The sequence below is a fragment of the Psammomys obesus genome, unplaced genomic scaffold, assembly GCF_907164565.1.
Source record: "Psammomys obesus unplaced genomic scaffold, mPsaObe1.curated_primary_1811, whole genome shotgun sequence".
NCBI lineage: Eukaryota > Metazoa > Chordata > Mammalia > Rodentia > Muridae > Psammomys > Psammomys obesus.
The window spans coordinates 34,216,897-34,231,945 of NW_026585644.1; the positions used below are offsets into that span (position 1 = coordinate 34,216,897).

Genomic DNA, 15,049 nt, shown 5'->3' on the forward strand with positions numbered 1-15,049 from the left:
GAACTTGGAGCCGTCCCTGTGTGGAGGCAGCACTTGCTGCCAAGTGGCAAGTCTATTCCCTTCAGTTGCTAAGTAGTGGGAGGTGTCTCTGTCCTGCCTGCTTTGGCTCTCCTAATCATAACACAGCCCTAAATTGAATAAACTCCCCTACCACCAGAAGTTAGGTCTTATTATACTGGGAGAGAAAGTGAAAGCGGCGATTAGCAAAGAAAACATTTTAGTAAGGCCATCGTGTCAGACTGAGCTTTTCCTCCATCCGCTGAGAAGCCGCCTTGAGTGATTCTCATTAACTGCCTCAAGTCAACTTCCTGGCCTCAATACTAAAGATGTTTGACCTATTTTGGGGGGACCAGTTAACAGTTCTGTGCCAGGTGCTGACCTAAGCACTTTGCAGATGCTAATATTCCTCTAGGTATTTCAGCTAAATCCCTCAAATCTATCCATCCTTTTGAAAGATGCCTTTTGTCATTTACCTCCGGTTCCTCACAATTTTGGTCTGGAAAATGGCCTGACAGCCAGTAGCCCTGTGGAGCTCTGCATCCTACCCCTAGCTGACCATCAGGCATGTCGACGGTTGAGACCTGTGGGGGGTGGGGTGGGCTTCCTGGTGTAAAGCTGGCAGGAGTCTGACCCTGTACCACTATCCCAGAGATGGTGGGGGCTGAGCGTGTGGGGAAGGCTGGAGACAGCGCCCGGAAAAGGTGGAGAAGCACTGTCCCACCACCGGGGAGATCAGTCAGGAGCTTGCAGTAAACGTAGATGGCAGGTGAAGATGGTCTGGGTTAAGGCAAGGCCGGGGTACCCAGGGGTGGGGGTGCACACCTTTAATTCCAGCAGGTAGGAGGCAGAGGCAGGAGGATCATGAGTTCAAGGCCACCCTTGGTTCTGCACCATTAATTCCAGCACTTGGGGGACAAGCAGGGGCACCTCTCTGGAGTTTGAGACATAGGAGTTCCAGACCAGCCAGGGCTACGTAGTGAAACCGTGTCTCACTAAAAGTACCCGGGGGCCGGGCAGACGGTTTATGGGTTAAAGGTCCTGGAAATCTGATAGAGATTTGAATCATAGCACCCACAGGGCAGCTAACAAATGTCCTAAACTGCAGTCTAAGCAGGGTGAGAGGCAGGGTGTGCGTGTGTGTGACACACTCTTGTGGCCTCCACGGGCACTGCAGGCATACAGTGGACAGACAGACAGGAAGGCAAAATAACTAGAGGCATAAGTAACACCCCCTTTTTGCAACTGGCTCTCACTGTAGCTCTAGCTGGTCTAGAACTCACAGAGATATGCTAGCCCCTGCCTCCCTGGTGCTGTGGTGAAGGATGTGCGCTACCACACCTGGCATTATAAATAATTTTTTTTTTTTTAAGATATGGCCAGGTTGGGGGTGGGCACTGGAGGGACGGCTCAGCCGTTGAGACGACTGCCCTTACAGGGATCCTAAATTTAGTTCCCAGCAGGCCGGGTGATCCACGGCTGCTTGTAACTCCAGCTCCGGGTGGATCCAATGTCTCTGACCTCTCTGTGGGCATCTGCCCTTATGTGTGCAGATACATACGCATAATCTAAAACAAGATCTTGAGCTGAAACGGTCTGGTTATGAGCACGTTATCCTCCCAGAGGACCAGAGTCTGGTACCCAGTGCCCACAAGGCAGCTCACAACTGCCTGTGACTCCAACTCCAGCAAACTGTCCACACACAGGGGACATCCATACATTCACACACGTACAAACATACATGTGTGATATGCCTTCACACACACAGGCATAGACATAATTAAAAATAATAAAAATTTGGGGCTGGACAGATGGCTCAGCATTTAAAGGCTAAAGGCTAGGTTGGCAATCGAAAATAAAAGAATTTGGTTCCCAACACCAATGGCTGTCTCTCCAGGCACTAAGTAATAATAATAATCATTATATTATTATTACTATAATAATAATATTATAATGTTATTATAATATTATAATCATTATATTAATTATATATTATTGATATATGATATAATATTATAGTAATAATATAACTATTATTATAAGTTATTATAGTTTAATATTTAATATAGTTAATATATTATTAACATATATTATTATTAAAGTATAGGATATTATTATTATATTTTTTTAAAGAAATGGGATGGACAATGCTGGGAAGGTACTTGCCTTGCAAGCATGAGGACTCAAGTTCCATCCCCAGAGCCTATGTATTTATTGTTGGTTTTGGTTTTTGAGACAGGGTCTCACTATGTAGCCCTGGCTGTCCTGGAACTCACTCTGTAAACAGGTTGTCCTTGAATTTACAGAGTTCCACCTGCCTCTACGTCCTAAGTGTTGGGATTAAAGGTGTGTGCCACTGTGCTCAGCCAATATCTGAATCTTAAAGAGTAGGAGAAGAACTGAGAAGAAAGCCTGGAAGAGTTGACACCCAGGGGTGATGGCTGGACAAGACGTGGCATCAGACTCTGGGATAGCCGGAAGTAAGGGCTGAACTGTTGTCAGTTGCCAGCTCAGCACTCTGTGCAGGGAAATTGGGTGCCAAGCTTCCCCTGGTTACTGAGGGCCTGAGTTAGAAGCTGGAGAGATGGCTCAAAGGTTAAGAGCACTGGCTGCTTTCCCAAAGGTTCTGAGTTCAATTCCCAGCAAACACATGATGGCTCACAACCATCTATAATGAGATCTGGTGCCCTCTTTTAATGTGAAGGCATACATGCAGATATTGTATACATAATAAATAAATAAATTTGAAAAAAAATTAAAAAAGAAGCTGCATTAATTGCAAAGAGACCAAGATAAAAGGAGCACTTGATGGAGCTGGGCACAGTTGCGCATGCCTGAAATCCCCACACTCTAGGAGGCAGAGGCAGGTGGATCTCTGTGAGTTTGAGGTGAGCCTGGTCTACAAAGTGAGTCTAGGACAGCCAAGTTTACACAGAGAAACCCTGTCAAGAAAAAGAGAAAGGAAGGAAGGAAGGAAGGGAGAAAGAAAGAAGAAAAGGGAAAGGAAAGGAAAGGAAAGGAGAGTACCGGAACTGTGACCTCAGATTCCCTAGGAAAGGCTGGGAGAACTTCAATGAGCCCAAGGCTTGTCACCAAACCTGTGGCAAGGAGAATCAGGGTCCAGGATGGGCCTAAGGAAAGGCAAGTCACCCAGCATGGAGCACAAGGTAATCCCTGAGGTATGGGGGGTGGGGGGCTCAGCGTGAAAGAAATTGGCTTATTGGCTCACCGGTGGGAGATATTGGGACAAAGCAGACAGTGACTGGCCGTGTATTACCCTGACAGCTGGGAATGGGCCAAGGGCTCCTTCCAAGGGCTCCTTCCATCCATTCATTCCTTCATCAGCAGTGCTGCTGAGCTCAGGCCTGGGAGGCAAGCCTCAAGCCAGCCTGCCTTCCTTTGGAGGACAGTTGCCACACAGGGCAGCCTCTTCACCAGCACCTCCCAGGAGTCTTGAGTGGTCCAGGTCTGGTCCGGGAAGGGTTTAGGGGAAGGAGGCAGGGCGCTCTTCAGGCACGGTAGAGGCAGGGAAAAGTGACTCAGCTACCCGTGGACTCTGAAGCTCCTGGTCTGGGGAAGCTTTTCCCTGGGTTTGGTCCTTTTGTTTCTCCCTGTGCTTTTGGCTGCAGCCCTTTTAAAATCGGTGCCTTATTGCTTGACATACGGAAATGGGATTGGGTGTCAGCGCTGTTTGAGTCAGGTCCTCTGAGGGAAATGCCCCAGCCTGGCTGGAGACAAGACTGACCCCTAGAGGCACAGGCTCCTTTAGCCCACTCTGGCCCTTCCTTCCCATCACTTTGCTCACACACTTTCTCACCTCTCAGCAAAAGGATCCAGTTTGTCTGTGGGATCTTGGGTGATCAGAACGGCATCTGTAGCCTCAGGCTTTGAGCCTTCTTGGCCTGCATCTTCTCAGCACCCTTTGGAAAGTGGTGCTGATGGGGTGGACTTGAGGTTCAGGCCAGGAAAAGTGAGGCCTGCTGAGATGGGTGAAGGGAGGCAGAAGAGTTAGGGATGAAGGGTCACCCACCTAAGAAATTACAGCACAGAGGCAGGAGAGGCAAGGGGACCTGCCGGGAACTGGGCAGCAGCGTTTTTTGGGTTTTCCATCCCACTGGATCTTGAGAATCCCTCTGGCTGCCCCAGCTGTCATGACACCAGCCGCGGGGGTGGGGGTGGGGGCGGGGGAGAGCACTGCTCCCAGACAGACTGGTTCCTGGATGCCAGTGTGCCATAGCACCCCTTTCTGACTAGTGTCTAGTGAAGTTCCTGAAAGGGGCTGGAGATAGATAAGGTTTTGCTGTGTTGATTTGTTCTTTTGAGACAGGGTTTCTCTGTGTAGCCATGGCTGTCCTGGACTCGCTTTGTAGACCAGGTAGCCTTGAACTCACACAGATCTGCCTGCCTGTGCTTCCTGAGTGCTGGGATTAAAGGCATGTGCCACCCCCACCCCCAATTTTTATGTATACAGATGTTCTGTATGCATGTACACCTATCTGCATATCATGAGAGGTCACTGGATCCCATGAGGCTCAAGTTACAGATGGTTGTGAGCCACTATGTGGGTGCTGGGGAGTTAGCTCGGGACCTCTGAAAGACCAGCATTATTAATTGCTGAGCCATCTCTCCAGCCCAGTGGAACCGACCATTCTAATGCTTCCTCTTGAGTCTGACAGACTGTCCTGTACTGCGAAGTCTCGACCTGTGGTTCTCAAACACAGTGCAGTGAGACTCTGAGCTTCCCAGTGAGAAAGGCAGGACCTGTCTTTCTGCCCTGGTGTCTCCAGTTCAAACTGTGTGGCACAAGCCTCTTAGATGCCACATCCTAGCTGCCTGTGGTCTCCAGGCTCCTTTCAAGACTCCTGGCTGCACTTTCACAAGCTCTGCTCCCTGCCTATGCCTCTCCCTCCTCCCCCCAAGTCACTCAGCTGCCTAGGGATGCCAGGACTTTGATGGACTGACTGGTCCTCCCCTTGCCTTGTGTTCTCTCTAGCTCCTCCCACCCCTACCCGCCCCCTCAGCTCCCTCACCTCTCCTCTCCCCCACCACAGATTTTATCAGCGGGAAGGGTACCTGGAGGAAGGGACTTGCAGATAAGCAAATGGGCTGAGGATAATAGGAAGGGCGATGGCAACTCTGCAGATAAGGGGTTTCCTGTATTCCCAGGGGAGGGAGTGATCATGAATGATGGAGAATGCTCAGAGAATAGCTTCCTGGTCTTGCCCTCTATCCAGGATGTAGCTGGTGCCTGAAGGAGGACAGAGAGGCAGAGGAAACGACCCTGACTCCTGCCAGCCAAAGCAAAGTTTAAATCTCAACTCTTTTTTTTTAAAAAGATATATTTATTTTACGTATATATTGAGTACAGCTGCAGGCCAGAAGAGGGGACCAGATCACATTATAGATGGTTGTGAGCCACCATGGGAATTGAACTCAGGACTTCTGCAAGAGCAGACAGTGCTAGCCATCACTCCAGCAAATCTCAACTCTTGACAGCCAGAGTTGTGTGACCAGCTTGGCCTCAGTTTCCTTATCTGTAGCTTGCAAATACCACTCCTTACTTCAGTCCTCTGCACAGAACTGAGACTCAATACAGTTAGTTCCTGTCTGTGCCAGCGTGCCAGGTCACTTTAGTCCTCTGCTTCCTGGGTTTTACTCCAAAATTTTTTGTACGTTTTTTTTTTTTTTTTTTACAAATGCCCTCCACACCCCAGGCATGCTTGCACCCACAGCGTCAGGGAATCCTTACGTCACCACTGGGAAAGCTGAAATTCAAGGGTGGCGGTGACCAAAATTGGCATAAGGTGACACCAGAACTGGACCTAGAGGCCCAGGTCTGGAAGCACCAGTGCGCTAAATCGGGGATAGCCAGTGCTTCAAGGGTTTGGGGTGAGACAGGAGGCTAGGCTGAGGTCCTACACCATCACCGGGTCACAGGAAGGTGACCCCAGGGAGTCCCTTCAGACCCTCTTGAAGGGTATAGGCTGGCATCCAGTCCGTACGCATAGTCTCTTCGTGTCCTGAGTATTTGGCTCCCTCTCCTGACCTGGGCATCTCAGGCGGCAGTGGATTCAAGCTGTTCACAGGGTCATTCCATGCCTTCCCTACCCACTGTTTCTCTCTATTTCCCCTCCCGTCCCCACCCCCACTCTGCCACTTGGGGCCTGTAATCAATGAGACGGAAAATGAGAAAGTGTCAGGAGCCAGCAAAGCGTGGAGAGCAGCTGGGGCAGTCCCTGCGGCGTGCCTGAATGGGTGGACCCCAGCCCTGCATCCTCCAAGCTCCAGCTCCAAGCCAGCCATTGCTGCCATCCACTGAGTGCCCAGCCTGGCCAGGCTCCCAGCTGGATGTCAGTGAGGGAGCCTGCTGTCAACACGTCCAAAAGCCTCTTCTTAAAAATTGTCATGAAACCCGAGTGTTGCTGTGGGAAAATGTGTCCAGGATGCAGCATGGTAATCAAAGCCACTGACACCACCACGGCTCCTATAAAGGAATCCCATTTATGTTATTGTATAGATACTGGTGTGCACACGAGGTGGGGGGTCTGGGTAGCAGTTACTTCTGGTAAGTACAGAAAATACTCACTTCTCCATTGTTGAACCCCAACAAGGATATATTGCTTTTATAATTAAAAAATAATTTTAAGATAAAAGTATTTCCATTATGGAGAGAAAGGCTCACAGAAACATGAATGGACCAATGACAATGACCAAGGCCTGAGCTTTGGGTTGGAACTGTATCAACCCAGGGAGGAAGGGCCAGCTAACTCCTGCTGCTGCTCCAAAGCACAGGCCTACAACCAAAGCATAGATTTTGCTTTTTTTAAGGGCTAGCAGGATGTGTGGCTCAAGACTACAATTCTAGCACTTGGGAGGCAGAGGGAGGAACATTAAGAATTCAAGGTTAGCTACACAAGTGAGAACCTCTGTGTGTGTGTGTGAGAGAGAGAGAGAGAGAGAGAGAGAGAGGCAGAGACAGAGAGAGAGAGATGAACACACACACTGAAGATGTAGCTCAGTTATTTGACTTCTTGCCTCACCCACATGAAGCCTGGTTTGGATTCCTACTTCGTGCCTCATAAAAACGGTAGCCTGTGCTTGCAATCCTAGGGTTTGGGAGGTGGAGACAGGAGGTTTAAAGAGTTTAAGGTTATCCTCGGCTACACAGCAAGTCCGAGGCCAGCCTGGACTACATCAGTTTAAATAACGACACAGGTGTAAAGTAGCTAGCTGGTGCCACACACCTCTAATGCCAGCTCTGAAGCAGCAGAGGCAGGAGGATGTCTGAGTTTGAGGCTAGCTTGGTCTATAGTTCTGGGACAGCCAGGGCTACAGAAAAACCCTGACTGGAAAAAACTGAAAGGGGGGAGGGGCAGAGTGGGGAGTTATAAGAATCTGATAAAACATATGGTTTTTAAGACAAGAGAATACATTTTAAAAAAACTGGTATTCATAAACAGCTCACAACTGGTCACAGGATTTGCTGCCTTACCTGGCCCTGCTGATAAAGTACTCAGACCAAGCCTAACGGCCTTGCAGTCTAAGCCCTTTCCCCAAAGGGTCCAGTTTCCCACTAACAGGAACATGTCCTGCCTGCTGGAGCTTTTGAGTGGGAACGGCTCCATAGCCTTGCTGGGGTCACCTCCTGCAGCCTTGCTCTGCTCACACAGGGACTCCTCTGAGTCGAGAGCCAGGGCTGGAAAAGCTGGGGGAAGCTACCCACGGACAGGGACAGAAGACAGCCGAGAGGCCCAGGAGGGCTGTGGGTCGTCACTCCAGGGCCCACTTCGGAGGAGGCAGAGTACAGAGATGCAGTTAGATACAAGTTTATTGGTGGAGCTGCAGTGGTGTCCCCCCTCCCCCTGGGGGAAAGCTGAGAACACAGCACCAACAGAGGGATGGACAGACAGATCCCTAAATGGACACACGGGTGGAGCAGACTCACAGACACCAGCACAGGCACACGGGCACAGGAACACACAGGCCACAGAACCAAAGAACACACACACGACAGACAACGCCACAGTGGTGGGGCACACAGACAAAGTGCAGGCTTTGGGGCCCCTGCATAGACAGAGCAAGGATCACATAGGGAGGGGGCCCCTGATGACCTCCCCAGGCATAGGCACACGAACAGCACAAAGACAGGCAGATGTCCCCAGCTAGCCAGCCAGCCTGCCACCAGGACACATGAATTGCACGGGAAGGACAAGCATGACTCTCCAGGCCGTGTGGAGCACGGATGGTGGGGCTCCCACACACCCCACACCCCTGAGCTGCTCCCAGCTATTCAGTCTGATCCTCCCTTCCCCCTGTTGCCCTCCTACATGCTTTGGTCTTGACCACCAGGGCAGGGGCTGGGGTGTCTGGCAGGTGAAACATGGAGAGAGAACGGTCCTTTCTGTGATTGTGGAGGCAGGTGCGAGAGAGTCCAGGGCCCGGCCTGGGCCCGGCCTGGGCCCGGCAGTGGGGTGAGGTGCGGCTGAGGCTCAGTGGCGGGGCTCCCGGCAGTGCTTACACCGGGCCATCTCAGACCGATATTTCTCCACCTGCAGGGTGCAGCTGGCGATTCCAAACTGGGAATAGAGCCGGGATGAGGCTTCAGCCAGGACAGCTTCGGGGTCAGCTGTGGAGTCTGTGCAAGGGCGATAAGAGGCAGCTCAGTCTCTGGGGAGTCGGGCACAGCCGAGGGCTGACAGGAGTGAAGGGGCCCATGCACAGCACATCCCCAAACGCCTGAATAGGGGGGTCTTGATTTTCCTTCTGCGATATATGAACAGCATACGATTGTAAAGAAAATGTGAGAGAGACTCTCTCCAAATGACTGTGATAACAAATTAAACTGTGCCCAGCCACCTATTTCTTCTGCCTTTGAACGTCAATATATGGCTATTTGAGGGGCCACATCTTTCCAGGACAAGCCAGATGGAAAGGATTCTGCCCTACTGCCCCCCTTGAGTTAACATCCAACATCCCCCAAGTTATGATATTTTGGGCATCCAAATTGCATGCCTCTGATTGCTTCTTGCATCTGGGAGAAGCTCAAAAACCCTTTGTCAGCTCATGAGTCACTGTATATATATTTTAATAGTTGAATCATAATGTAGATATAATTTATATTCAGCTTTTTTTTCCCCTCAAGCATTATACCACAACATTTTCCCTGGTTGCCATACAGGCTTCATAATCACCACTTTAAATAGCAATGTGATACCCTACAGAGCAATGCAGATCACTGAACTACATCCTGGAAGTCATGGTGATGCTTTAAAGGCGCTACGTTCCCCATGCTGTTTCAGAGATGGGATTGCAGTGCCCAGGCGTCCTTGTCTCCAGAGTGTGTACGCGTAAGTAAGCACACAAACATGCATGTGAGTGTGTGTGTGAGAGAGACAGAGACGGAGATGGAGATCAAGAAAACTGAAATAGGCCAAGTGTTTCATACATGTAATCTCAGCACTCAGGAGGCTAAGGCAGGAGGGCCTCAGGGACAGCCTGGGTACAAAGTGAGACTCAGTCCCAAACAAACAAGACCTCAGTACCCCAGGCTGTCCACATGTGCAAGCAGAGGGCCTGGTTCGGAGGAGGTGCCAGCTGGGGGGTGTTGACTCACCAATAGCCAGGTGTGCAGAGGCAACATGGTAGGAAAGCGTCAGGGCCCACAGGTGGAGCTCATGGGTCGCTCGGACTCCTGGCACTGACAGCAAGGCATCCCTCACAGGCTCAAATCCCACGGTTTGAGGGGCACCTGCAAGCAACACTGCCATGTTGCAGCCAGGGCCCGCCCTGCCCAGAAGCAGCCCCGACACACTCCACTCTCCCCAGTCTCTTTCTCACCCACCCTGCTGGCCCTGGGCCTCTTTCTGGCAACAGCCAGAAAGAAGGAGCCAGACTTCTTACACTGTTTTAGAGAAGGGATGGGAACTGAGGGAGGGCCCCCCGGTGGGGGGGCATCAGTGTTGAATTCACCTTCCATGAGAATGCGGAGAACATCTCGAAGGGTAGGGGCTGTAGATCCAAGGGCACAGATAGAGAAGAGGAAAGTGCTGATGGGGTCAGCCACCTTGTACTGAGGCTGTAGAGAGAGTGATAGCTCAGACTAAGAAGTGCTGATCTCTCGGAGGAGGCTCTGGGGCCATCTTTGCAAACAGAACCTGATAAGACCCTGAGAATCGCGCAGAGGGGGAGGGACGCAAGCTGGGAGAGGCCCTGGGAAGCTAGAAGCTGAAGTGAATGTGGGAGGCAGAGGGTCCTAGGAGGGGTGGGCTGCAGAACAGGGCAGGAAGGCTGCAGGAGCCTCCAGCACAGTACCTTGAAGTAGATAAGGATGGAGGCGACCAGGACCCCGATGCTCTGAACGAGGTCCCCCAGCACATGAACAAAGGCAGCCCGGACACTGGTGTTTCCCAGGCGCAGGGGGTGGGGCTGGGAGGGGGAGTGGGAGTGGGATCCACGGCCCTCCTCCAGCGGTGCATACTCTGTCCCCCTAGGTCCATGGCTGTGGGAGGAGCCAGTCTGGTGCAGCATAAAGGCCATCCTGAAGGAGGAGAGAGCGGTTCAGCCAGCTCTCGGCCTCCGCTCAATTCTCCGACAGTACCCACTTCCACCTAGTTTTCCAGCCCAGAAAGAAAAGAGCATTACCTAACAGAGAAAAGTTATCCTGTCAGGAACAAAAGAGCCTAGACACAGGGCCCGAGATGGGGACTCAGGACCTGAACCGGCTATTTAAACAGTCATTTGTCCCCCCTGGTAATATCTTTTACATTAACAGGAGATGGGAGGGAAATTAGCACTCATGGGTTGAGAGACTTTAATAAGACCATACTAATAAAAGTACCTGAGAAGGGCCAGTATACAGGAGACCCTCAACAATTATCTCCTAGCTGAACTGTCTCTCTCCCACTCCTTTTCCAGGAACACCCAGTGAAGACAATGGAGCAGTGTGTGTGTGTGTGTGTGTGTGGAGAGAGAGAGAGAGAGAGAGGGCTCTCTACCATCCTGGAGGAAGACCCTCTCACCCTGGACCCTATGGTGCCCACTCCACACTGGGACGTACAGCATATTGGCACAGACAGCAACGCTGGCAGTCAGCAGCATGGCATTCCCCTCGATGTGGTAGTCGCTATGCATCAGGCGGACGAAGGCCAGGTACAGGAGGATGCCAGTGACCATCCAGAGGGAGACCACAGAGGCCAAAGCTCCCAGGGTCTCTGCAGGGGAAACACGCTGTCAGGTCAGGGCCCCAAGCTACCGGCAGGGCTGGAGGGGCACCAAGTCCTGCAGGCGCTTACCTGAGCGGTGCCAGCCAAAGGTCATGGTGCGGGTGGCTGGCCGAGAAGAGAGCCAAAGGGAAAAGAGGCTGGCCACCATGCTGCCTACATCTGCCAGCAAGTGAGCGGCGTCGGTCATAATGGCCAAGCTGTGTGCCAAATACCCACCTGCAAGGTGGGAATGTAGAGCCTGAAATTCTAGGGACTATGCAGTATGTGTGCGCAGGTATGAAAAAGAAAGAGGGGGACAGCAACAAAAAATTGGAGGCTTCTCACGTGATAAGGTGCCCCCCCCAGATTTCCCATAACAAGAGAACAGAGCTTTTAAAAGGCCAGTTCCCAGAGGGCCTTGGCCCACACCCCTCGTGCTGGTTCACCTTGAACCCCCTAAGTGCTCCAGCCACACCAGCCCGTCCCTGCCTTTCTCTCTCCCTGCTTTTCCACCCAGGAAGCATAGGTTTCTTGGTGAAGAGTGGCCTAGGAAGAGCAGAACATGGGAGAGGAGGGGTGCCCCCAACTTACCGACCACCTCGCCAGCCATGAAAACGCAGCACACAGCACAGGCGGCATACAGCTGCCTCTGGGCCTTCAACCTCTCTGGAGAGAAGCCTGACTGTGGCGCGGGGTGCCTATGGCAGTGGGCCATCCCCTCGAGCGGGGGCTCCTCAGGGAGGGGCTCTGAGGGCTCTGTGAAAAGACTGAGGCAGGCGACACGTTCACCCTTGGGCCTGACCCCAGAACCGACCTGGCCACTCTCGGGCCGACAAGCTGAGGGCCTGCCTGAGCAGACGTTGGAACCACCTCCGCCCCTTCGCTGGACCCATCATGCCTGAAACTTTGCGGGCCTGTGGGACTCAGATGAACAGTCAGACCCAGCCTCTCTCTCCTTCCATATACGAGGCCATAGAATTCCATACCTGGAAAGTATCTTACAGCAGAGTGGTCTAATGTTTTAACAAATGAACATGAAATGAAAGGCTCGGAGGAGGCAAGAACTGGCAGGGGCCACACAGCTGGCAGGTGGTGGAGCTGAAACTAGACACTGACCAAATTTCTACACTGTGAGAGGCAGCCCAGGAATGCAAACCGATCACTCTTCCTGAATGATAAGGGTCCTTAGTGAGGGGAACAGATGTGGACCTGACACTGGGGAACACGGCGGCAGGCAGATGTTGCTGCTGGAGGAATTCGGCTGTTCTCAAGTGAGCTCCAGTGGGGAGACGCCAGGGACCGCATGAGAAAGGCCTTGAGAAATAGGGGAGGATTTTGTCAGAAATGGATCAAAGTGCCAGAGAAACATGAAAGGAAGCTGTAATGTGAGCATGGCGCCCACAAACAGGCCTCAGCACACCTCTCTCTCAGCCTTGCTCCAATGCCTCAGTTCCCAAACCCTGTCTGCCCCCTCCTCTCAAGACAGGGGCTGCAAGGGAGGTCCTTTGAAAGGGCAGTGGAACTCGTGTGATGACTCATGCCTGAAATCCCAGCACAGAGGAAGCTGAGGCAGGAGGATGAGGAGTTGAAGGGTAGCCTTGACACACAGAAGGCCCCCTCCCATCGCAACAAAACGAGAGTGCACGCACAGAGCAAGCAGGGTTGTCATGGAAAGAGGTTCCTGCCCGCTGCAGCCGAGGAGGTAAGGGCACGAACCCTGGATTCGGAGGAGTCAAGCCCATGTTGCCTGGAGCTTAGTCTGCCTACACACTTTGACAATAGGGCTGGGTCCTACCTGGGGACACCACAGACAGGGCTCAAACTAACTGTGTTTTGGGGGTCTAGCCTATCCCAGTTCTCACTGACCCCACTGTCCTTCCTGAACCCCCGCAAGGAAAGAGCAGAGTAAAAGAACTCAGCACAGAAAAGGTCCTGAAATACAGGAGTAAACAGGATCCCTGAGAGAAGATGACATTCTAGATCATACAGATCCCATCAGAAAATGGGGGGAGGCTGGGGGCCACCTGGCTGGAGAGAACACCGCTAAAGGGGTGAGCAGAGGCTGGGGACACCCAGATACCAGGAAACTCAAGAGTAGGGAGGCAGGTTTATTTCTTAAATGAAAAGCCCTTTCCTAGATGGAGAATGAGTGTGCATGATTCTGGTGTTCCCAGAAGAGACAGGGAGATGAAGGTGGGTTCAGAACCCATCCCTATTTGGTCCCCAGAGCAAGGAGCCCAATCTAGGGGGAGACAAATGTGTATGCCATGACTTCCTCCAGGGAGAGGCTGAGGTGGGTCTGAACAAATCACTGTGGGGCAAAGGGAGGGAGTGACTGTAATGCGGATGAATGAGGACGCCATCATAGGAAAACACAAGCCTAGAAGACACTCTCGACAGGTGGAATTGTGATGACAAGGTTTGCAGCCTGGAGTTTAAGCGGGGTGCTAAGTGAAGGGTGAGGAAAAGGGTTCAAAGGAAGGAAAGAAGAAACCCAGTGGCTGACAGAAAACATCTAGATGTTGAAATGACCTTGACGGTAGAAGGGGAGAAAGAGGGCCCAGAGGAGAAAGAGGGCCTAGAAGAGTCTAGACAGAACCGGCCCCAATGCTCTGCCAGGCACGGCAGCAGAGAAGGGTCAGGTAAACAGGCAGAGCCTCGGGAAATCCTGCAGGATTTGGTGACTAATGGTCATATGAGGATGAAAATGGCCCAGGAGATGAAGACGCACCCTGAAGAGGAAACAGGAGCTGGGCAGTTTGGGGGCTGTAGCCAGGCACCTTCCCCAGGCCTGTAAGGTGCAACTAACCCAGCCATCAATGCGGCTACCCATCAACAGGCTGCCTCCTTTGTTCGGCATCAAGTGGGCACGAAAGGGCTTCTCTGCTGGGGTGCGGAGGTGAGGCTACATTTTGTCTAGGACCAGAGGCTCTTTCCTTCACTGGCCACAACAAACAACAAAATGATACAGCGTGGGGGAAAACAGTGAGGCCTGGGGTATTCATTCCTTGGGCAAGTTGAGAGGGATGCCAAGCCAAAGGGTATGGAAAGAAATGCCAGGGCCACAGCCGGAGCCCCACAGCTGCCTGCCACTGCAGCACCCTGCAGGAAGAACCCTTCCTCCCCTTCTGCTCCTCCATTCCCCCACCCACTCGGGCTTAAGGCCCCCTCCCAAGGAAAGAACTGGAGACACAGACACACAGAAGACCACATCAGAGACAAAAGGAAAGGACCGGCCGGGAGAGAAATAAATTGAGGGTGATGGGAGAACAGGGAGGGAAAAAAAAAAAAAAAAAAAAAAAAAGCCAGAGACACTATCAAATTCCAGAGACAAACGGACGGTCGGCACCCAGACAAAATGGCCAGCGGAGGTGGCCAGGGAGGGCCTGGCGCGGGGGCCGCTCCGAGATGGCAAGGCGGACGGAGCCGGCAGCGGGCAGCGGGCAGCGGGCGCGGAAGGCCCGCAGGACGCGGGGGAGGTTCCGCCGCCGCCCCCGGCCCGCTGTCCCGGCCGCCCGGCGCCTCATTTCACACCTCGCCGCCCCCGGCCCCGTCTGTGCAGAGCCGGGAATACCCCCCGCCGCCCGGCCCGCACCTGCTCCTGCCTAGCCGCCCCCTAGCCGCCCCCTCGCCGCCCGCCGGGTCCCGGACGCCCCCCGGGGCCGCGGCCTGGATGGGGCGCCCGGAGGCCGGCGTGCGGAGGGAAGGGTCCGGGGCCGGGGGCGCGGGGCGAGGCGGACACCGCCGCACCCGGCCTGCTCGGTCCGACGGAGCGGCGGAGGCGGCGCAGGGTTCGGGGGGCTCGGGGCGCCGCGGCGGGGGGCTCGCCCCGGCCGGCCGGCGGCGAGGGT

General features: G+C 53.0%; 1 protein-coding gene across 2 annotated transcripts in view; it reads right to left on the bottom strand.

The window, feature by feature from the left end:
• Positions 1 to 7,812: 7,812 nt before the first annotated feature.
• The window catches only part of Slc30a3 (solute carrier family 30 member 3), an 8,839-nt gene continuing 1,602 nt past the window's right edge, over positions 7,813 to 15,049 (bottom strand). For both annotated transcript variants that reach the window (XM_055622613.1, XM_055622603.1), the window contains exons 2-8: positions 11,790 to 11,965; positions 11,289 to 11,435; positions 11,054 to 11,207; positions 10,309 to 10,534; positions 9,967 to 10,072; positions 9,611 to 9,745; positions 7,813 to 8,632 (exon numbers count right to left, since the gene is read on the bottom strand). In XM_055622613.1, the coding sequence (XP_055478588.1) occupies positions 8,487 to 8,632; positions 9,611 to 9,745; positions 9,967 to 10,072; positions 10,309 to 10,534; positions 11,054 to 11,207; positions 11,289 to 11,435; positions 11,790 to 11,913 (1,038 nt within the window). In that variant the 5' untranslated portion in view covers positions 11,914 to 11,965 and the 3' untranslated portion in view covers positions 7,813 to 8,486. The remainder of the gene's footprint in view (positions 8,633 to 9,610; positions 9,746 to 9,966; positions 10,073 to 10,308; positions 10,535 to 11,053; positions 11,208 to 11,288; positions 11,436 to 11,789; positions 11,966 to 15,049) is intronic.